The sequence below is a fragment of the Vidua chalybeata genome, chromosome 6 (assembly GCF_026979565.1).
Source record: "Vidua chalybeata isolate OUT-0048 chromosome 6, bVidCha1 merged haplotype, whole genome shotgun sequence".
Lineage (NCBI taxonomy): Eukaryota > Metazoa > Chordata > Aves > Passeriformes > Viduidae > Vidua > Vidua chalybeata.
In genome coordinates, this window is record NC_071535.1 from 31583731 (window position 1) to 31606460 (window position 22730).

The following is a 22730-nucleotide window of genomic DNA, read 5'->3' on the forward strand; positions in this document are numbered from 1 at the left end:
TTAAACATAGAGATTTTTCTCAGCTTGAGAAAAACGAGCATAAAGAACACGCAAGTACTATTTTGCCAATTTTTTCTATAATAGAAGCTGTAATCTCTTCCTGTCATCTGCAGTGATTTTACATGAATTAAGTTCTTATGTTCTTATTGACAAGGTCATGCTGTTCCTTGATTTTCATTACTTTTTATCTTCAGAGTGAGGATAATAAAGATCTATCCGAATGTCAAATGTCATAGCCAGTGAAAAATCAAACTCTCAGCAAAAGCATAGCAGAAAGATCATTTAACAGCTATACTTTTATAAGTAATTTTAAAATTTCTTTTAATGATTCAAAATTCAATTTTATTTATTGCTAATAAAACTGAATTCATGGGAAGAGTGAAAAACACTGGGTCTTATGGAAAAAACGAACCAGCAATCCTGAGTAAACTGCAAAGGCACTGTTTAGTAATGGTAGTAATGCAGATATTCATCATGCCTTATACACCTTTTTTAAAAAATTTAATTTGCAATAGATTCCAAAGAAGCACTTCCATCTTAGATTTTGGGTTTTTTTTTTCCTGTGGAGTACTAATTTTAAACAGTCTCAACAAATTATTTCCACCATTTACTGTGTATACGCGTACTAAGATTCGTTAGCATCAACTTTAATATTATTGACTTGAAGAGGAACTGACCAAAATGTTCAGAGATTATAGAACTTCTACTTTTCAAAGTCTTTATTCATGGAATTGACTGGTGTTCTGTTTCTTTATTTCATAACAGATGTGTTGATATTTTGGAACTATGTGAACAAGAAGATCTGATGATGTTTCACTACCACACTTTAAAGCTCTATAGCTCAGTTAGTGCTCTAGGTAACACTAGAGTTGCTTATGCACTTTGTAGCCATGTGGATGTATCTCAGCTATTTTTTACAATAGATAATCAATACTTACCTGGACTTCTACGTTCTGGATTCTACGACTTGCTCATTAGTATTCACTTGGAGCACGCCAAGCAAGCCAAGCTCATGATGAGCAATGAATTTATCATTCCAGTTACAGATGAAACTCGAAATATTAAATTATATCCTGATGAAACAAAGAAGCATGGTTTACCTGGAGTAGGGCTTAGCACTTGTCTTAAACCAGCCTTCAATTTTTCTACTCCATGCTTTATTGCAACCAGCGAAGATCACCAGACATCCATCCCAGAGATACCCCTGGAGATACTTAAATCCAAGGCCATAAGTATGTTAACGGAGGCGGTGCAGTGCAGTGGGAGTCATATACGAGACCCTGTTGGAGGACAGGTTGCATTCCAGTTCGTTCCTGTTCTTAAACTGATAGCAACACTGCTCGTAATGGGTGTTTTTGATGATGATGACGTGAAGCAAGTGTTACTCCTCATTGATCCCACTGTGTTTGGAGATCACAAAGAAGAAACAGAAGAGAAGACAGAGAAGGAAGAAGTGACACAAGTTGAAGAAAAAGCTGTAGAAGCTGGGGAGAAAGCAATCAAACAAACAAAAGCTCCTGCAAAGGGCTTGCTGCAGACAAGATTACCAGAATCTGTTAAGCTTCAGGTGACCATTTATTATAAATATGTTACTTATATTCTACTCTTGATGAAAAAAGGATTGTGCTTTTTGTCCGTTCTCTACTTAATAAGATTTGAAATCCTGAAGGTCTTTAATTCCACTTTGCCTTAAAACCTCAAATTCATTTAAAAAAATGATGATGATGCAGGTCTTTCTACATCTATCTACACTCAAATAGATTTGTGAATGCATAATTATTTCATAAAATCCAGAGGCTTAGACCAGGTAATCTTTAAAGGACCCTTCCAAGCCAAACTAGTGTGTGATTTCTAGATATTTTGAGTGTATGGAGTGAAAGATTATGTGTGAATATATTATCTATCAGATGATGAAACTACTATTTTGCATTCTTCACAGTGTTGAAACAAAAATATGGTAAAAATGCCTCTCATTTTTACAGACTGATGCAGTGTATAGTATGTGCTCAAGTTCTTCCCCAGAGTTTGTAAAGCTGTTGAGATTGTCTATTTTCTCTACCCTAGATGTGTCATTTACTCAATTATTTTTGTGACTGTGAACTACAACACAGAGTGGAAGCAATTGTGTCATTTGCAGACCGTTATGTATCAAAATTGCAGTATAACCAGAAATACAGGTACAATGAACTCATGCAAGCCTTGAACATGTCTGCTGCATTGACTGCCAAGAAGACTAAAGAATTTAGGTCTCCTCCTCAAGAGCAGGTAATATGAATAAAAAAAGAGATTGAATTAAAGATTTAAAAAACTCTTTATGATGACAAAATAACGTCCTGACTCACTGGAGAACCAAAATTAATTTCAAAATAAATTTATTCCATGCCACAAAATACTGAATGTCAGAATGTTGAAACTTGTGTTCTAGAACTTAAGCTGTAAACCAAATTTATAAACAGGTAAAGTATGGCTGTATACTAGAATATGTCCTAGGCTATTTCAGTGTTTTAACTGTGTTTTAAATCCCTTAAAGATTAATATGTTGCTGAATTTTCAACTGGGAGAGGATTGTCCCTGTCCAGAGGAGATTCGGGAGGAACTATATGAATTTCATGATGATCTTCTAATTCACTGTGGTGAGTGGCAAGTTGTTGATACAAGTTTTGTCTGTCTTTTTGGCACTTGATAGATAGTTGAAAAACATACTAGCACGAGGCGTTTATTTATTAGATGTGTTACTACCTACAAAGTGACTTTACTGACAAACGTCAGTGTATATTACAAAAATATGGGAAGCCTGTGCATAGTTTTAAGGTTTCACTGTTAAATCTCTATTAAATATTATCTAATATTGTTCTGTTTATATACCAGTTTTAGACTTACTGGGGAAAAAATAATCCAAACAAAGAAGGTTGGCTTACCTTACAAGTACAAGCAGATAAAAGGTATACAGGAAACACAATTGCTGCCAAGCTGAACATCAGAAATTTAATTTTATAAAGCAGATGTGGAGTTCTCTGCCTGCTTTAGCTTAGTTTCCTCTTGTACGCATAATTGTGAGAGACAGTCATTATAAAACACTCTTGCACTGCATATTACAGCTTGAATTGCCCCTACTCATTTAATTTGTATTTCCTGTGCAATTTTATGTGGTTTTTTTGATATCTATTTTTTTTTTGTTAATTTATTGAGTTTATTGAGATCTTAGTCTAATTCAGACAGTCATGAAATTATTAATATTTGTAGTCTGAGTCATCTAATTATTACTGTTCATTGCCAACAATTATGCAGTTAAAACTGAAATAAACTAGCTTTTTCCATCTACTTACTTGGTAGGTATATTCATAGTTACTCTTCCAGTGTGTTGCTTAGCTCTATGGTTTTCAGCATACATCTTGTTCAAAAAGAAGGGGCCAATGTCATTACAGTGAGTTGACAGCATCTCAATCTCTTTCCTGAGAAGAGCATGATATTCGTAATGGTTCGTTCTTCCTTGTCCACCTTCTTGCTTGAGGTCATTATCAGATGTTTACCAATACAGTCTGATAAATCTTCCTTTGCTGGTTATCCCTAAAACCAGTGTTACCTAGTTCATGGAATTGTACTGTTTTAATGATCTGTAATTATGTTTCTGTATTCTGTTTGGAGGCATGGTGGCTCCTATACCATTCCGTGCTTGTATTGTTAAAGTTTCTGATGTTATTTTGCACCACTGAGTACCCTCTTAGAATCTCCAGCAACCAGCAACCTATGATTTCATGATAAGTCAATTATAAGTTTTCAACTACCTCAGCCTTAGCCTCAGCCAAAGATGTGGTCTGTCAGTATGTAAGTTGTGCTCCATCAATTTACTTCTGAGGGTGTTGTACAAGACAGTATTAAAAATCCTTGAAATAAGATTTGTGTCTTTAAGTCAGAAATTTAGTTGGTTTAACATTATTTGGTTTTCACAATCCTCTGTTGATTGTTATTCATCATTGCTTCTAAGTGCTTACCAAAAACTGTTTCTTTCATTCCATCACTTTTCTTCCAAGTGTTAAAGTGAATAGTTAGTATCCTCCTATTTACTCCTCTTTCTCTCTGTTTTTAATTACATCTATCATAATAAATTATTACAGCCACCTCCATTATTCAGTCACTTAGCCCTTGATCTGACCTTTGGTTTCCAAAGGTAATACCCATTTGGCAACACAGAGTACTTAGAAGTCCAGGATGGAGATTATGAAAGCCCTGTAATTTACTTGGAAATGTCTGAACTCCACAATAAATTGATTTTAGTTTAAAATCTTGTGGCTGGTATGATCATTGAGTTAGTTTAGCTCCTGATCACTCTTCCTATTTCATGAAGTGAAACACTAGTTATTGTATACACTGAGATTTTTCTTTTTAGGGATGTACTTTTGTTATTTGTTGACTACATTGTAAACATGTATTTTGAATGAGAGTTCAAGATAGAGAAAGCACTGTCTCATGATTAAAATAGTTTAAAGATCCTCTGGATTCTATGCAAAAACATATTCATTACTTTGCACAGATTTATCAGAAGTGGTTGCTGTGGATAAATGCTCCTCTTTATCTGTGTCCTGACTTGGTCCTGAAAATCAGTACTAAGCAATCACAGCTGCAGATTAAATGAATAGGAGTTCTGCTTGGAATGTTTAATCAGCTTTTTAGTACTAAGTATACTTCGCCATCTAAGTGGAAAACTATGTATGCAATCAAGTAATTAAAGGCTTCTTCATAATGAATATAAGCAAATAGTTACTCAGGCAGTCTTAATCCTAACATGTTGTAACTGGGAGTGGTTAATTTTGCTGGGAAAATAATGGTCCTCTATAATATTTTTATGTGCAATTTCTTGCTTATAAAAAAACCAAACAAATTTACAGCATATTTGGTAGCATCATATCAAACTAACAGCTAGCTGGGTTGAAACCACCACAGTGCACAGACCTTTGCCACCTGAAGGAAGCAATTAGACAGTAGCAACATGTGACAGTCAGCTTCTGAATGGATTGCAACTATAAGAGGGTGCAGAATGAACAATTAATAATATGAAAGAATAAATGAGACCCCATCTGGAGGAGTCGCAGACCTCATCTACCCCAATCCAACACAGTCTTAACTCATGATCCCAGTGCATTTCTTCCTGTCTGTCCATTTCAGCTTCTTCAGAGTTCCTCTCCCAGAGTCCTTCTCTTGTGTCCAGGGCCTAGGTTTTATTTCAGTGTCAGATAGTGTCTTGCTTTAATATCCTTGTCTGCTTTCCCTTTGCTTTCATTGCTGGTGACATTTCCTGTTCTTACTTTTTTTCAGACTGACTGTATCCCTTCTTCATTCTTTTAATTTTGCCAAGCCAGTTTCACTTATCCCATTTCTTAAATTCCATATTTACTGTCCAATTTCAATTTTGATTTCTTTCATTCCCTCTTGGTGCCTTTGAATTTTATCACTTAGTCACTCCTAGTCATAATTTTCACTCCCCCTTTGTACCTGTCAGCAGGAAAGTTTCTCCAACTTGATACCACATGTCTGTTCTATTTTCTTTCTTAGTTAATTGCTTAGGACCAGTTTTAGCTACTGCAGTTTATTCTTTTCCCCTCAGCTTCAGGTTCTAGGTCTAGTATCCTGCCTGAAAAACTTTTCAATTTCTCTTTGAAAAGCAAACTGCAAAAGCTTACATTTCAGTTTGGCACAATCTCTGATCTGAAGTGAGCCTGCTTAGTTCTTCCTTGCTTCTGCACATAAGACGTGTTGTCTGATGATCACTAAGAGGTGTGAGAGACTTTGAATGGTTGTGAAGCAATGTAGTGAACTGAATTGAATTAGACTGGCCATTTTACCGGGTATTAAACTACCTGGTGAAATGACATCCTGTCTCATTGCATACATTTTCATGAAAAGTATGTATTATCCACATAATCTCTGAAAGTCTGCCTTCTAACAATTTTAAATTCAGTTTATATATTTGTTTATGGCTGCTAAATATCTCAACTGAAAAACTGTACCGTATTGTAAGATACAGCCATACACTTCTTTCCTTAGCCTACATTCTGCAATATGAAACAAAGGATCACATATTTAATCAAATAATACCATGAGTCATATTTTGTTTCTAACCAGTTTTATTTTATGATAAGGTATTCCACTAGAAGAAGAGGAAGAGGAAGAAGAAGATTCCTCCTTGACTGGTAAACTCCGTTCATTAATGTACAAAATCAAAGGTCCACCAAAAGCAGAAAAATTGGAGCCTAAGGAAGAAGAAGAGAAAGCTCCTAGTAAGTTTTCTTTCCATATAAATACTTTCATGATGCAAGTGTTAAAATTTTACACAGTCGACAGGAGTGCACTTTCTAATAAAAGGGACTGAAGAAGGAGACTATCCATTTAAGTTTCTTCTGCCTCTTAGAAATAGTTCTGCATACAGAACACCTCAGATGCATTTTTAAACAAAAAATGAAAATGAGTGGAAGATTTTGGATCCAGATAATTAACTCTGGGGTTGAAAATTTACATATTCTTTATAAAGAACTGTGAAAGGCTAATTATGGCACAATAATCTAGACTCAAGCATTAAAACTTGGGAAGATCTAATTTTTATGGGTTTTTTTAATGTAAAAATTCTTCTTTAGAGATTATCTCCATTTCCTTCTAATACCTGTTTTATTGCCTTTTCATATAAATGCAAATACAGACAAGCACATAAATCCCCTAAAATACTTGTAATCACAAACTTCTTATTCTGAGCATTATTCCTGTACATATCCATTCCCATATGCTCTTCCATAAGATGCAAGGGGTGCTCATGGTCTGTATAGGTGAGATTTGTTCTGTGCTTGCAATTCCTCAACTATTTCCATAAGCTTTCAGTTGAGCCTCTTTGAACAACTCACCTGATTCTCACTGCCACTGTGCTCACATGCCACATGAGAATTCACCCCAGTGAGAGTGATGTGTGGTATGAATCTCACAAACTCTGTCTTTGCTGTGACACGAGTTTTCAATCCTTGGTAGTGACTAGGGATGGTAAGGAATAAGCAAGGCAAAAAGCCAAATTCCTCCAGGTCTTCCTTTAGGACACATTTTTGCTGAGGTTTCTTCTTGCCTTTCTGAATCAAGATTGGGTTTCTAGCTCTAAATTTCTGTAACACCATACAGATATCATGTGCAGGATTCTCCAATTGACTTCAGGTTGGTCAACCAGTAACAGTTTCTTCTTTTTTTTTTCCAATTTGCTCAGTTTGTCAATAGGCCCCTGTACAAATGTGGAATGGTTAATTTATTTCAGGCTCAATAGTTAAATCAAGAGCTGTGTTGAGATTAGGCAGCAAAGTTATTTTATAACTCATGATACTTCTTACATGATCTGCTTGCTCTGGAAAGCATCTTAGAGTGTTTGTCCTGGTTTGAAAGCATATTTTGGTCTGTTAAGCTTGTTACTGTGTTTTAAGTACATTAAATCTTGTAACGATCTGATATGCTGCATGAAACAGGGCTTCATTCTCCAGTGACTCATCTGTTAGCACCTGCTTTCTCTTTAATGGTAGCAGGACCTACTCAGTATCTGGTAGTATAATTTCTTCTCCAGATTTCATGTGGATTCTATTGTCATTAGTCCAGAAGTATTCACTCCGAAAGCCTCAGGGCACATGGTGTTTGGTCCTTGGAACAGAGCAGTTCACGTAGTTCATGTACAAGAGCTTTGGGTTACAAGAAATGTAGGTTAGAAAAGGATCCTACAGCATCTATTTTCTAGAAATTTCAGATTATTTCTTTAGGCCTGGGCTTCTCCTTGGAGTGATGCCTAGTACAAATATGGCACATGGATTAAGTCATTCAAAGCATGATGAAAAATAATATAAATATATTATAATATATACTTGATTGTAGCTGGACACTCTGAGGTTTTTAGTCCATGTGTGCACTTCCCCTTTATGCATCAGGAAATTTGGAATTCAGAGATTAAAGGAAATGGATGTCAGAGGTACCCCCAATCCTCTTATGTGCATGAAGAGGTGTGGTGATGTGCATGATGTGTACCTATTTCCGAGGTTAAAATCTCTGGCCTTGAGCGTCTTGGCTTCGGTCATACATACTCAGTGTGAATATTCGTAAGAAGGAACTATTCACTACAAATAAATCTTCCTTTACTCTAAACTTACATTCATTTCTTATCACAAATGAGCTTTTACCCAAGTGAGGAATGCCAGCAATTTCAACCTAGTATGATGAATCAGTACATTTTGTATTTAAAAACAAGTTAGAACTCTGAAAACAAACACATTGAGGCAAAAAACTACTGTTAATAATGGTTATAGGACTTTTGTAACTATCAAGTAAAAACTGAGATAAGCCATAACATGCCACCAAGAGTAGGGCTATCTCTGTGAAGTACTGAATTTGTTACCACATGTTAAAGTCTAATTATGGAACAGAATCTCAGAATTAATGATGGGTTCACATAAATACAATATTAAGTAAGCTAAGAAAGAAGTGTTAGCAAGTGAAAGAATAGTGTAGACACCCCAATGGATCTACACTATCTATAAACACTTTAGTGATGGAAAGTGGGAGGAAGCTGTTCTTGCCTTTGGAAGAACTTTGGGAAAGTCAAGGGGTGTGTTTACTGGTGACAGAAGAAAGCAACTTGCATTGTTTTAAGAGGTAGGCTGGTTATTCCTGTTCTGCTTGATATCAAGCATGAACATTTGTTGGAACAAGGACTGAAACATGTGTCTAGTTTTCAGGTAAATTCCCTAAACTTTGGGCTCAGCAAAACTGTTTTCAGCATCACTGAATTTACAATGTCTACAATACAAGTGCTTCAAGCAATATTTATTCTGTAGTTCCAAACAACACAATGTTTTTAGAAAGTGCATTAGCAAGTGACAGTGACTTGATATAGAAATAAGGAATAAATTAAAAATCTATATGCAACATTTAATTTACATGGATGATTCTTAAAATCTTAAGAATCAAAATCAGCTTAAAGATTTTCATTGTCTACAGTGTGGACTTGAACCCTAAGTAGATGTTTATTGTTTTCTATCTCTCAAGAACATTACACTTACCTTGAAAGATCTGAAAGTTGCTTTTCCAATTTAAAAACCCTGTTCAGTCTGCTTGTGGTTTTTTACAACCTCTTTGTTGTCAGCTCTTACATATTTTATTATAATACATGTTTTTGATATTTTCTGTTGGAAGAGCTAGTAACATGTAACGTATTTTGCTTTTAGCTACACTGAAAGAACTCATATCGCAGACAATGGTGCGCTGGTCCCAGGAAGATCAGATCCAAGATCCTGAATTAGTTCGGATTATGTACAGCCTCCTTCGTCGGCAGTATGACAGCATTGGGGAGCTCCTGCAAGCCCTGAGGAAAGCATACACCATTAGTGCTGCCTCTGTGAAGGACACCATTAATCTGCTTGCAGCACTGGGCCAGATTCGCTCACTTCTCAGTGTGAGGATGGGAAAAGAGGAGGAATTGCTAATGATTAATGGATTAGGGTATGGAATCAATAGAATTTTGTTTTTAAGTTGGTGTGAAGCTTTTTTTATCTTAGTAAATCCTGTAACTTTTGTTCCAAAATGAAAATTAATGCTGTAATGAAGCATAAACATAAATCTGGTAAATAATACCAGATTTACACCTTCACATATATTTCCAAGGTGATGCCAACTGATGAGTATTTAAAGGGTCAAAGTTTCTGTGAACTAAGGTATTATCTAAAGAAAATTGACTCCTTTTACTATAGTTAAGCCTGATGCTTAAACCCTAATCTAAGTATATGTTTTAGCAGCTCTGGAGAAAAAGATCAGTAAAATTTCTGCTAATGTCTATCCGTACTGCATTTTTCTCAAACTTAAAGCCCATTTTATAGTTCATATATGAGTGGATAAACTTGCTGGTGTCTTTTCAATTGGAAATTCAGAAGAAATTTCCTTTATATAGTACCAAATGATGTGAGAATATTTTCTGCATCTTTGCTATAAAATTACCTCTGTTGAGCTGTGGTATTGTGGTGCATTCCTGCATGTTTGTTATTCCTCTCGTGTGATTAAATGCTGGTTGGGCTATTTAATGTTGTAAGGAAAAAAAATTACAGAAAATAAATTACTACAATTAAAATGGTGCATTTAGAGAGAAAATTATAGTATTGTTACCTGAGAACTATATTTACTTGTCTTCCTTCAGGAATATTTAAAAAATTCTCTACTTTAAAACGAATGCAAGAAAGTTCCATTATTCCTACTGTTTCAATATAAAACTTATAAAAATTTTTATACAATTTTTTTTTGTATAAATTGCAAAGACTAATCTATTTATTTGAATTGATCTATTCATGACAATGACTCATTAGGCAGTGTGCAACAGTATTACCCAATTTGTCCTTGATGCTGAGTTTGTAAATTTGCTGAGAATTATATGAGGGATTAAGGATAAATTTTGCCTAAACATGGTATGCAAATAAGCACCTTCCAAGAGGTGCTGTATTGAGACTCATCCATTCTCAGTTTTCTGTATTTCTTTAAAGCAGGTATGATTCATGTTATTTGCCATGTGCTTTTAACAGGTTGTCCTAAAATTTTAGAAATCCTTGGATTCTGTTGAAATCCAGTCCCTGGATTATTTTGAAACACATAAATTGTCTTCTGGATTATGAAATCAATACAGCAGATTCTAGAAAATGTTGAGACAAGAGTGGGCAGAATGAAAAAGTTAAAATAGTCCTTCATAATGGACCTGTATGCCACTTGTGACAGAATTTGAAAATATGGATGAAATACACATAGCAGATTACCTTAAATGCTAAGTCTATTGTCTTTACTTTGTGAACTGAGGAAATTAATTAAGAGGTTACTGCAGAAATATGATTGATTAGATTTCATTTTCTTGATCTCTGTTCTCAACTTAAACCCTAACAAAACATATTCTTTTCCACTTAGATCATCACAGATTTTTTTTTTAATTTAAACAGAACAGATGGTAGGAGCAATTTAGAGATGAAGAATTGCCATCTCAAAATATTTTGGAGGTTAATATCCTTCTCATGAAGGATCTATGAGAATTAGAGGAATGACAACATATTGAAATATGAAACATTTTGTTTGCAGATGCTTTTGTATTATGCTGAATTCTAAGAATTTTAAATTATGTTAATACAATGAATGCATACTTCTGAAATCTCAATGCTTTGACTTAAACCTAATTTCTTCTATTTTAGGGATATAATGAACAACAAGGTGTTTTATCAGCACCCTAACTTAATGAGAGTCTTAGGCATGCATGAAACCGTTATGGATGTGATGGTAAATGTGCTTGGAGGAGATAAATCTCAGGTAATTTCACCACAATTTGTTATGTGTTTTGCATTTTGAACTTTCCCAAAAATATATTAGAATGTCTAAGAAGTGAACAAAAATATATCCCATGTGAGCTAGATTTTACTTGTCCAAATTAAAGCATTAATTAATGAAAAAAAGTAGAATCTTTTTTATTTTACTAGAGGGAGAAGCCCAGTAGCCTAGCCTTGATTTTTAAAACCTGAGATGTTTTAGGTGTTTCATTTTTCTAGGATTGTAAAAGGTTTTGTTATTAAATATATACTTGAACTGCATTTATTGGAGGTGTAGCTCTATTAGGAAAATGTACCTCTTCATCTTAAATGAAGTGTTACTACCAATAAATTATAATAAGAGACTAAACCCAGTTTATATTTAATGCTCAAATTCATATACTTGAATTGAGCAAAAATTTTATTGCAGTGTTGTGTTCTCCCTTTTCTCTGTGCTATGCAGGAATATATATACATGCTATTTTAAAGGCAGAGTGGCATAAATTTTGAGAAACCTAACAGAAAATTTTCACTCCTGAAGAAAGTGAGAAGTGAAGCATGCATATTTTCTTTTTTCTCTTTGCTCATGCCTGATGTTTTTATCCTATTGGCTTCCACCCCAAAAAAAGAGGTCTCCTCTGATCCCAGTATTCCTTATCTAACATCCTTTCACCTGGCCACTCATTTTTCTTATGTATTTGGAGCAATTTTCAGCCTAATATTCTACCTTTTGCTCATCTTTTCTGTCTTCCAATTTTTCATAACTTGATTAGCTTCTGTGTGCAGCTGCACCACTTTGCCTCTTTAATCATATTGCTCATATAGTTCTCTTAAGTGCTTATACATTGAATCTGCCTACAGCATTGCAGTTTTACAAAGTATTCACATACCAGTTTTAGTATTTCTGTTGCATTTCAAGGCAAGTTACAATTAATTATAAAATTACTATTACTTTGCTAATTTATAGGTACTACAACATCCTGGTTTTGCTACAACTTGTACATAGAGCCAAAGGTGATTAAAAAAACCCTGAAACCCAAAACAATGACAACCCCCAATGCTTTCTAATTTTATTAAAAATGTTTTCTTAGAAAATTTTAATAGCACAGATCTACAAAAATGCTTTACAGAAATTACCACTATATCCTTCAAAGGAAATGCAGATTTAGAAGACTGCTTAGTAACCTGGTGTTGTGCCGTTAAATGTGCTTGGCCCCCCAAAATAACCTATTTTGTATCTCTATCTTTATGAATTGCATGTAGATAGTACGTACCTCATGAATATTTCTTTCTGTTCAGTGTTGTAGCTTCAAGAGATAGAATGAGCAATCGTGAAATGTAGTCTGTGGCTTAGGGCTTGGGCATTTTTCTAGGTTGTGTCAGCAGATTGTTTAAGCTAGATTTCCAGCTTCTTGGAATAAATGGTTAATCATGAGGCTGTATTGAGACATATACCGTCTCTGAAGAAATGGTGGGAATGTTAAAACTTGTCAGTTCAAACTGGTATACCACCTATAGTTCTCTGAAAAATGATTTTTCAACACTTCATGGCCTAATGAATGTGAAAGTTAAAGGAAATGTGGGTCTTTTCTTAAGTTAGAACCAAAGTGACTGTCAGTTGCTTATCACCTTGGTAACTTCACTATACTTTCCTTGTGAGGAGTGCAGGAAGAAGAACTGGAACAGATTGGTAATTAACATATTTCACTTTGTCAACTTTCCTCTTCAGCAGATCGCTTTTCCTAAGATGGTGGCAAGCTGCTGTCGGTTCCTGTGCTACTTCTGTCGCATTAGCCGTCAAAACCAAAAGGCCATGTTTGAGCATCTCAGCTACTTACTGGAAAACAGCAGTGTTGGACTGGGTATGCCATGCAGCTGCAACACCTAAAAGCAAGAGTAGGAGCAACTGTGATATCACAAGACTGGTGTCTAATTTGTATAGCAGGCTGAAACATGCTTAAACCACCTTGTGGTTTCACCTTTAATTCTTTCCTTCTTTTTTCACTTTTGTTTCATGCTAATGTTTCTATGAATTGTATTAGGAACAGAATAATCTGAATCTGTGTTTTAGAACACCTTGAAAAAATTAGCATTAAACACATTGTTTGACATTTTTCCATTCAAAATAATTGTGGTTTGAAATCTAAGATTAAATTGACTCCTTATGGTGCTTGCCTGTTTCACCTGGTTTAAATTTCCTTGCATCTACAGTTTAGGCTACTGAAGTAAATTTCATATTTTCCGTTTGAACACTGACTGTTTTTTAATGCATGTGCATTAGATTTTGTAACACAAGGAAAAATTTATTGGCTACATAGATGGCTATAATAATAAGATATGTCAAGGCAAGATAGCCTGTGATTTCACAGTGATTTAACTGTTCATGCATGCATTTGGCCATAATAAACACAGAAAATTGGAAAATATTAAAGAAAGAAAACAGGTAATTGAAGCTTGAAATGTCTCTTTTTGCTAAAGATAGGCATGTTTTAAAATCTTGACTTGATAAGGCTGTGCAGAATTACATAGTTAATATGTTGGTCTCCTAAGGAAATAGTATTCCTGCGATTTGCTATACTGTTAATACTGATTTTTTTTTCATCTGTACTTAAAACCACGGTGTTTGAGTATGCTTACAGATATGGATGTGAAGTTAGAAAAAAATTTCAGCACTTCCATATTATTAAAAACAGTTGACTGTGTTCTTGGATGAAGAACTGCCCTAAAATGTACTACGAATATATTTATGTTCTAGATTCCAGCGTGATTGCTGCCCTCTGCTGCATGAATGTGATTACAACAAACTCCATTTAATTATTATGTATTAAATTTTTTCTGCAGCATTTCCTTCAATGAGGGGTTCGACACCACTCGATGTGGCAGCAGCCTCTGTGATGGACAACAATGAGCTTGCACTTGCATTGGAGGAGCCAGATCTTGATAAGGTGGTTACTCTGACCTATTTACCCATTTATTAAGTGGTGTACTTGTGCTAAAAGGGTTTAAAAGGGCAAGCTTGTATCACAGTAGTTTTTGAATATGTTGCCCTCAGAAATAGCCACTCTAGGTATGTGTTGTTTCAAGGTAAGGTTGACTGAGCAGTATTTTCCCTGATTTTGCCTCATGCTTATCAGGAGTCAGAGCAAAAGAGAATTATTTCTATCTTCTGCATCCTTTCACTATTGTTATCAGGTAGAAAGGATGACAAGAAAAACAGGAATATCAAGAAGTGTTGTTTGGGGAGGAAAAAATTGAGAATTAAGAGGAGAAAGTTAAAAAAAGGACATGGGTCTTTTGGCTTAAATCATAAAGATTTGTGGGGAATGGAGGTTAGAGCTAAGGGAATGGAGGACAGATATTTCAAGATGAAAGGTGAAACAGGATTTTAAGGGTAGAGTCAGTGGAAAACTGAATCCAGAATTCAAGTCATTGGCAATTGTTAGGAATAAAGGCGAATGTGAGGAGAGACAGGATGAGCTGGAAAATGTGGTAAAATGTAAAAATTGGCATGAAAGTTATTTGTATATCACAGGAAGAGAACAGATTTAGAGATAGAAATGCACAGTCAGAAGAGGAGGACAGCAGGTAATAGAAGATAGATGGGCTAGCAGAGCATTGTGGTACAGAAAACAAAAGGCAGGCTTTAATATAAATGGAGAGAGTAGTTAAACACCTAAATGATAGCATAGCATAGGTAAAATCTCTGTGCAGGATGACAGGATCCTGTGATGACAGTGGAACTCGTGGGACTGTTTGTGATTAGTACATGGTGTGGGAGAGGAAAAGTTGTGAAATTCAAATAAATGGGCATAATACAGCGATAGCTGGGGGAAGACAGGCAAGAATATGAATGGAAAGGGTGTGAGACAGCACAGCAATATACTTATTAGGCAATATACTGTTGAGAAGAATTAGCAATTCTCTATCACCTGCAAAATTGCTGAGTGCATTCTGTCCTGTCATTAATAAAAAATGGAAAGGTATTGATATCAATCCTTGGAATACATCACTAGTGACTGGAACACTACCAGTGACTCTTTTATATTTTCATGGAAAGTACTGTACAGGAAGTCACTTAAAGTAAATTTCATTGATGACCACATTTCTCATTTACTGATTGCTTACCTTGAAATACTTGGCACTTTTCTTACTGAAATAATTGGCACTGTACAAATCCTGAATGTTCAAGCAGTAACAGATATCAGCTGTAACATGAGCAGTATTTTATGCTGAAAAAATCAGGCTGTATGTGCCTCAGACTGGGCTTCTCAAATTCATTAGTCATTTTAGCTGTAAGAATCATAATGCATTGGCTGCAATGTATTACCTTTGGTGAGACAATAACTTTATCTAGTGCAGTATGTGGAGGTTATTCAGTAGACAAATCTGTATACTAAATAACTAGAAAAAACGAATATTCTGGATATTATTTGATGGATGTAACAGACACCCTATTCACAGAGTGATACAGCATTTCTATGTGACTAAAATGTGTACCGTAAAAACTGTGTGCAAAACAAATAAATGACACATAGACAACTTCACTTTTGAACTTTTGCCATTACAAATTTAAATTCTGTTGCATATAGGTAAAGCCTTATAAAATAAGGGCCTTGTTATCCTTGTAAAATCATGGCTCAGGCCTGCTACTTTGGCTAAGCAGAAAAGGGCTATGGGAAAGTGACTCAGCTGAATTGGAGGTAGAAAAACAAGTTCTATAACCATTACATGCTCACATCGTGGTGTATGGTGGTTGGTTGGATTTTGTTTGTTATGATTTAAAACTGTGTAACTGATAATGGGCTAACTGCTTAAAAAGGCCTGGTTTTTTCAATAAAGCAGCTCTCCTTTGCACCTGCCTGGGGATTCTGCATCACTTTGCTTCATACAAAACTCTTTCTACTGCAAATGTGTAACAGTGTGGATGGTAGAGGATTGCACAAGAAATGTATCCCATACTGTAGTAAACTGAATAGATTGTATGGCTTGGTAGTAACATTGTAAAATCTTAGAAGAGATTTATTCTACTGGTGCTCTCACATTTTTTATGAGCTGCATTTATAGACCCCTGCAAGTATGTATTCACTTATATCTTCTGAATAAATGCTTGAAAACTATCATGTCCTTTTGGGAATTACATACTTTTTCCTCAGGGTGCTCTGAGTAACTTCCTTACTTCGTACTGCGACAAGCAAGTTTTCCACATCAACCAATTTTTCCACTCTTGCAGCCTTTTGGAGGCAATTTGTATACTGTATTAGCTGACATATAATTCTTCCTCAATTCATAACTTTTTCCCTCTTAGGATACTGGATAATGACGAAGTATAATCTCTTAATCTTTCTCCCTTTTACCATCTATTTTGGCTGCTGGCCATTTTAAGAAATTGTAATTTGTATCTTTTTTTACATGTTCATGGAAGATTCTTCATGGTCATTACCTATTTTAAATGCTATAACCATGCTCATGTGTTGTCCTTTGCATAAACATATGATTTTTTATTTTATTTGAATTGCACAGTTATCTGCAAATTTCCTTTTAGATGAATGAGGAAATTATTCTGTAAATATTTCTGAAATTCAGTTTAATATAGTTAAAGAAATTAATCATAATTTCTCAAAGATTTCCCTTAAAGATACTCCTCTTGATAAGAAACATTGTGTTAGAAATTTTTGCAATACCAAGATTTTTTAGTCTTTCTGTTTTCAGACTCTTAAAACTGTTCATTGATATTTATCATTCTTCTGAAAAATTGTGATGGTTTTCATATCCATTAAAATTAGAATTACACTATATAAACTTTTGATGCAATCTTTATTTTGCTATTGTAGCAAATAAGCCATATACCGTTATTGATCTGATTTTTAAAGCAGTTCAGTATTTTAGTTGTCATGTATGTACTGTCAAAAGGATATGGATTATGCAAGATTTTATTCTATTTTTCACATTCCACATTTGTTCATGTTGTTATAGTTTTTTATCATAAGATAATTAGGTAACTTAGAAACAAAGAGTGCTAACCTTTTTTCATTAAAAACCCCCTATGACTGATAAATTAATGACCTATGTTGTTAAGAGTCTTAGGTTAATTGCCTAGAATATAAAAAATCTTGGAAAAAAAAATACTGTGCTCATTCTGGTTTATAGCTATTTTTAGAAACCTATTTCTAAGCATATGAATAAATGATTATTTCTGTATTGCAGGTTGTTACCTACCTGGCAGGTTGTGGCCTGCAGAGCTGTCCAGTATTGCTGGCTAAAGGATATCCAGATATTGGATGGAACCCAATAGAGGGTGAACGTTACCTGTCATTCTTACGATTTGCAGTTTTTGCTAACAGTAAGTCTAATTTCTTGGCATCCAGATTCCATCAAAAGGTTTCCTTTAAATTCATTTCCTAACCATCAAAATATGTTAAATCTGAAGAGAGGTTAATGCATACTCTTCTCATTACAAACAAGACTATTGGTGTATGCTTATTATTGTAATTTTTTTTTTTTTGAATCTTCATAGTTAGCTGTATTTTTTTTTTCTTAATTTTTTTGCAAATCACATAATTGAGTAGATTAACCTGCAGCCATGGTAGCGAATCATGTTAGGAATTCCTTGGCACAGGAAGACCAGGGAATAGGGGTTACATCAATACATTCCTGCCACTTCTCCAGGAGAAGAGTCTTTCCTGTGCTCTAGTGTGTGGTCCCTCCCATGGGAGACAATCCTCCACAACCTTCTCCAGTGTCAGTCCATCCCATGGGCAAAAATTCTCCACAAACTGCTGCAATGTGGGGCACTTTTCCATAGGGTGCAGTCCTGCCAGGACAGGCTGCTCCAGTGTGAGTTCCCCACAAGTCCTCCAAGGAAACCTGCTCCACTGTGGGCTCCACTCTCCACAGGTCTGCAGGTGACTCTGCCAGGAGCCTGCTCCTGCACAGGTCTCCACAGGAGGTTCACAGCTTCCTCTCAGGCATCCCCCTGCTGCAGTGCAGGTCTCCTCCATGGGCTGCAGGTGGATCTCTGCATCCCTGTGGACCTCCGTGAGCTGCAGGGGCACAGCTGCCTCACCATGGTCTGCACCACGGGCTGCAGTGGAATCTCAGCTCTGGCATCTTAGGATGAGGACTTGATTTATATTTTGTAACAATTAGGAGAGAAAATGAAGTTTTCTTCTGACTTAAGAATACCTTTCAGGAGAAAATATATGTAGTGCTTTTTGGTCCTCAGGTGAAAGTGTTGAGGAAAATGCAAGTGTTGTTGTCAAACTCCTTATTCGACGGCCAGAGTGCTTCGGGCCAGACCTTAGGGGAGAAGGAGGAAATGGTTTGCTGGCTGCTATGCAGGAGGCTATCAGGATCTCAGAGAATCCTAGTCGTGACCTTCCTTCCCAGGCATATAAAAGAGAAGGGTAAGTAAATGTGAATGCTTGTTTGGCAAATGACGATTTAATAGCTGGTTCAATCATGCTTGCAGTATGTGCATAATAGACCCTGTTGTGTAAGGATTATACAAACAGAGAGAATTAGAGATTCACATCCACAAGCAGTTGTCATATGGTATTCATAAAACATTAGCTAGATAAAAGTGGAATAAGAGTTACAGAGAGAAAAAGCCCAAAGGACAAAACAAACGAGAAGACTGCTGTGGAATGGAGCTAAAGTTAAGCTAAAGTAAAAGAGGAAGGTAGAAGGCTCATGTGAAGTCAGCTATTACAGTTAGACTGCATGCTTACCTTAGGGACAAAAACCCTTTAGTCTGGAGCCAAAGGGACGAGTATGTCTGGTGAATAGCCTCCGGATCATGTCTCTAGCTCCAGAGAAAAGCTATAAAATTTAGATTAGCAAAAATCTAAATCTAGCTCACTGTTATTTTTAACTTTTTAGTGATGAGGAGGAGGAGGAAGAGGAGACTGTGCACATGGGAAATGCAATCATGTCATTTTACTCAGCTCTCATAGATTTACTTGGACGCTGTGCACCAGAAATGCATGTAAGTTCTTTTTACCACTTACTCAGAAAATGTAAGGAGATTTGTAAACATAATTGTATATGTCCAACTAAACCTTTCTCTATTTGAAGCCTTCTTCCCTTCAAAAGGTAGACTTTATGATTTCTTGCTGTATCTAACTAGATACAAGCTACAAGCTGTTTATAAAGAACCATGGTCTTTTGATTCCCTTATGCTTTTTTATTTGTCTAAAATTTTGGTAATTTTTACATGAATATGGAATTAAAGCAAATATGAACTACAAGTGTTGCACAATTAAGTGACCCGTATAATAACTTCTGAAATTGACCCTTTATTATTCTCTAGAAAGCCATAAAATAATTTTCATAAGAATGTGATAGAGGGCTGCTTTTTGTGTACATTGATGAAACGTGGTGCCCACACCTTGTGAATGCATGGAAAAATATGTAAAAGAACTGTTTCAACAGTAGTGCCTGTAACAGCCACATGCAAGACTTGATTTTTATTGGACTGACTGTTGCTTGTTGGTGCTTAGAATTCTTTAGTAGCTTAAGATCCTCTATTTATCTCAATACAATAAGAGTAAGAAGTTTGGCTTGCAGCCTCCCTACTTACACTTACAAAAGCTATTAAGTTTATTAACTATCTGTGGCTCTCTATTGCCAGATGCAGTAGTTTCATGTTATGAAAATTACTGGTAGAGATTTTCAGACACAGGTTATTAATACCTGATTTCTGCTAGAAATTGAAAGGAATTGCTCACCTCATTGTTGTAAATGCCTTTTGAAGATTTTTAAGCATAGAAATACTAGAAAAATGCATGGATGCATCACACAGGCCTGCATCCATTTATACTGTAAAAAAGCAAGCTCAAAATTTGTCACCATGGGTTCCCTAGGTAACATGGACATGTCATAAGTTTTGGTTTCATCACCATATCTGGTTGGTTTAGGAATCTTATCAATGTGGAGGTTTTTGCCTTATTAGGAATTCATAATAGTGTAAAATCATTTATATAAAAATAAGACCAAATACAAATGTAGGAACAGCTGAATTTGGCAACTTCACATTCATTCTTGGATAAATTGAATTTCTGTAAATTTTCTTCCAGTGTTTGAAAAAAAATCATATTAATACAAATACTTTGAGGAAAATTTTCTTATGTCCGTCAATACTAAATTTCTTAACTGACAAATTTTTCTACAGCTTATTCAAAGTGGAAAAGGGGAAGCTATTCGAATCAGGTCAATTCTTCGATCCCTAGTGCCAACTGAAGATTTGGTGGGGATTATAAGTATACCACTAAAGCTGTCCACAGTTAACAAAGGTAACTTCAATACTTTTATTAGACCATTTATCTTTTATGAAAGTCTTTTGCCACATTAGCCTTCAGATGAAAAAGAGAGCAGTTTTGTTAGTTGAATGTAAGCAGAGAACTGTTCAAATTTTAATTAGATCTGCATCAATTAGAGCTGCTCCAGTGGCACAGATATTTGCTCCTCTAGAGCAGAAAATGTAAGAATGTAAGAAATACTTTAAAGGATCACACCAATGGCCCAATACTTTGTCTCCAGCAGTGGCTCTAGAGATGCTACCTCTTTAGGTAAAATATTTAAGCTTGGGCTCAGTCCCTTTGTATTTCCACATTATCCAGTCATTGTAGAATGTTTTACCATTCATTTCTAAGCTTTCATTTAAGAGTGAAAGATAATTAAATTGCAAAATAATAGGGTTTTTTTAATAATAGAAACTTACTATTTTAAACAATTCTTTTTTAGCATAAAATAAAACTGAACAAGAATGTAATTTTCTTTGAGTATGTGATTTTACATATTAAATGTAATTATAATGCCTTTAATTGCCATGGTGTTTCTTGTTTTATCAGTTATCTACCATTAAAAAGTGTATTGTATGTTTGTGTAGATGGCACAGTAAATGAGCCAGACATGTCTGCCAGTTTCTGTCCTGATCATAAAGCACCCATGGTACTCTTCTTGGACCGTGTCTATGGTATTAAGGACCAAAGCTTCCTCCTTCACCTACTGGAAGTTGGATTTTTACCAGATTTAAGAGCTTCTGCCTCTTTGGATACAGTATGTATTTCACTATTGAGTTTAGGTGAAATGGCTGGATATAGTGGCTCTGTAAGTGTAAAAAACCTGGAATTTCAAGTCAAAACAGCCTTTAGAAAAAGGCATTATAGACTCATTATAAAACAAAATCAATATTAATTCACTTACTATTAATTTATAGTGCATAAGTCTGATTTGAACATTCAGTGTATGAAGTGTAAACATAGTTCAAAATCTTTTGATACAGGCCGTACAGTAATTCAATAAGTACATTGAGTATACTGCAATAGGACTAATGATTGCTTTTATTTCATGTTTGTTTTCAATAATTACACTGAAAATCCAGGAGTGAGATGCTGAGTGTTATTTAAAGCTTACTGGGGTTTTCCAACCTGTTTCAAGTTAGAAACTACGTATTCTTTTCTGCTGCTATTGGTTCAGAGTGCAGGGATGCAAGAGACGGGACATAAATGGATGGCTTGAATTTTCTCCAGTTGAAAAAGAAATTACTTTAGTTCTCATGTATATCCTGGAAATATCATTAGCACCCAGCCATATAGGAGATTTAAGGACTATTACATTGTTATGTTTTATAACCTTCATATTTAGTGACCTTTACCCAGTGTGGTACTAAGGCTCATTTACTCCTTCATACAGGTTTCTCTAAGTACCACAGAGGCAGCTCTCGCACTAAATAGATACATTTGCTCAGCTGTGTTTCCACTACTCAAGAGATGTGCTCCCCTCTTTTCTGGAACAGAGCATCATGCCTCTCTGGTTGACTCCATGCTTCACACAATATATAGGTTATCCAAGGGACGGTCGCTCACAAAAGCTCAAAGAGACGCTATTGAGGAATGCCTGCTTGCTATTTGCCAGTACGTATGATACCTGTGTACAAATTAATTTCTTTTGTGCAGGATAGGTATCTTAACAGCTCCTTGCTTTGCCTGTAATGTAATGCCTGTAAGACTATTTTATTCTTGCATGAAATAAATGACCAGTGTTATCTCAGGAACTGAAATGTAGATTTGTCTGTTCACTTAAGAAGGTTCAGAAGTAGCACAACATTCTGTGCTATATCCTTCTATAGGTAAATAGTGAGATTCCTTACGCACTTAGCATTGTTTTTCCAAAATACTTTTAATGAGTGTTTTGCCTCCCAATAAATTTACTTCGATTTTTATTTAACTTACACTTAACTGTATGAATTTTGCTGGTAACATCTATTTTTTTAAATAACAGCCATTTGCGTCCCTCTATGCTGCAACAGCTGTTGAGAAGGCTGGTTTTTGATGTGCCCCTGCTCAATGAATACTGTAAAATGCCTCTCAAGGTAAATACTTTATTTTCTGTACA

The 22730-nt window shown here is 35.4% G+C and overlaps 1 protein-coding gene across 1 annotated transcript in view; it reads left to right on the forward strand.

The window, feature by feature from the left end:
• Window positions 1-22730, forward strand: part of RYR3 (ryanodine receptor 3) — a 197248-nt gene that overhangs the window by 98295 nt on the left and 76223 nt on the right. The window contains exons 35-49 of the mRNA XM_053945141.1: window positions 766-1567; window positions 2065-2265; window positions 2531-2633; window positions 6138-6275; window positions 9234-9507; window positions 11226-11340; window positions 13066-13202; window positions 14194-14281; window positions 17541-17676; window positions 18559-18739; window positions 19215-19320; window positions 20506-20626; window positions 21223-21392; window positions 22029-22249; window positions 22617-22707. Of these exons, the coding sequence (XP_053801116.1) occupies window positions 766-1567; window positions 2065-2265; window positions 2531-2633; window positions 6138-6275; window positions 9234-9507; window positions 11226-11340; window positions 13066-13202; window positions 14194-14281; window positions 17541-17676; window positions 18559-18739; window positions 19215-19320; window positions 20506-20626; window positions 21223-21392; window positions 22029-22249; window positions 22617-22707 (2884 nt within the window). The remainder of the gene's footprint in view (window positions 1-765; window positions 1568-2064; window positions 2266-2530; window positions 2634-6137; window positions 6276-9233; window positions 9508-11225; window positions 11341-13065; window positions 13203-14193; window positions 14282-17540; window positions 17677-18558; window positions 18740-19214; window positions 19321-20505; window positions 20627-21222; window positions 21393-22028; window positions 22250-22616; window positions 22708-22730) is intronic.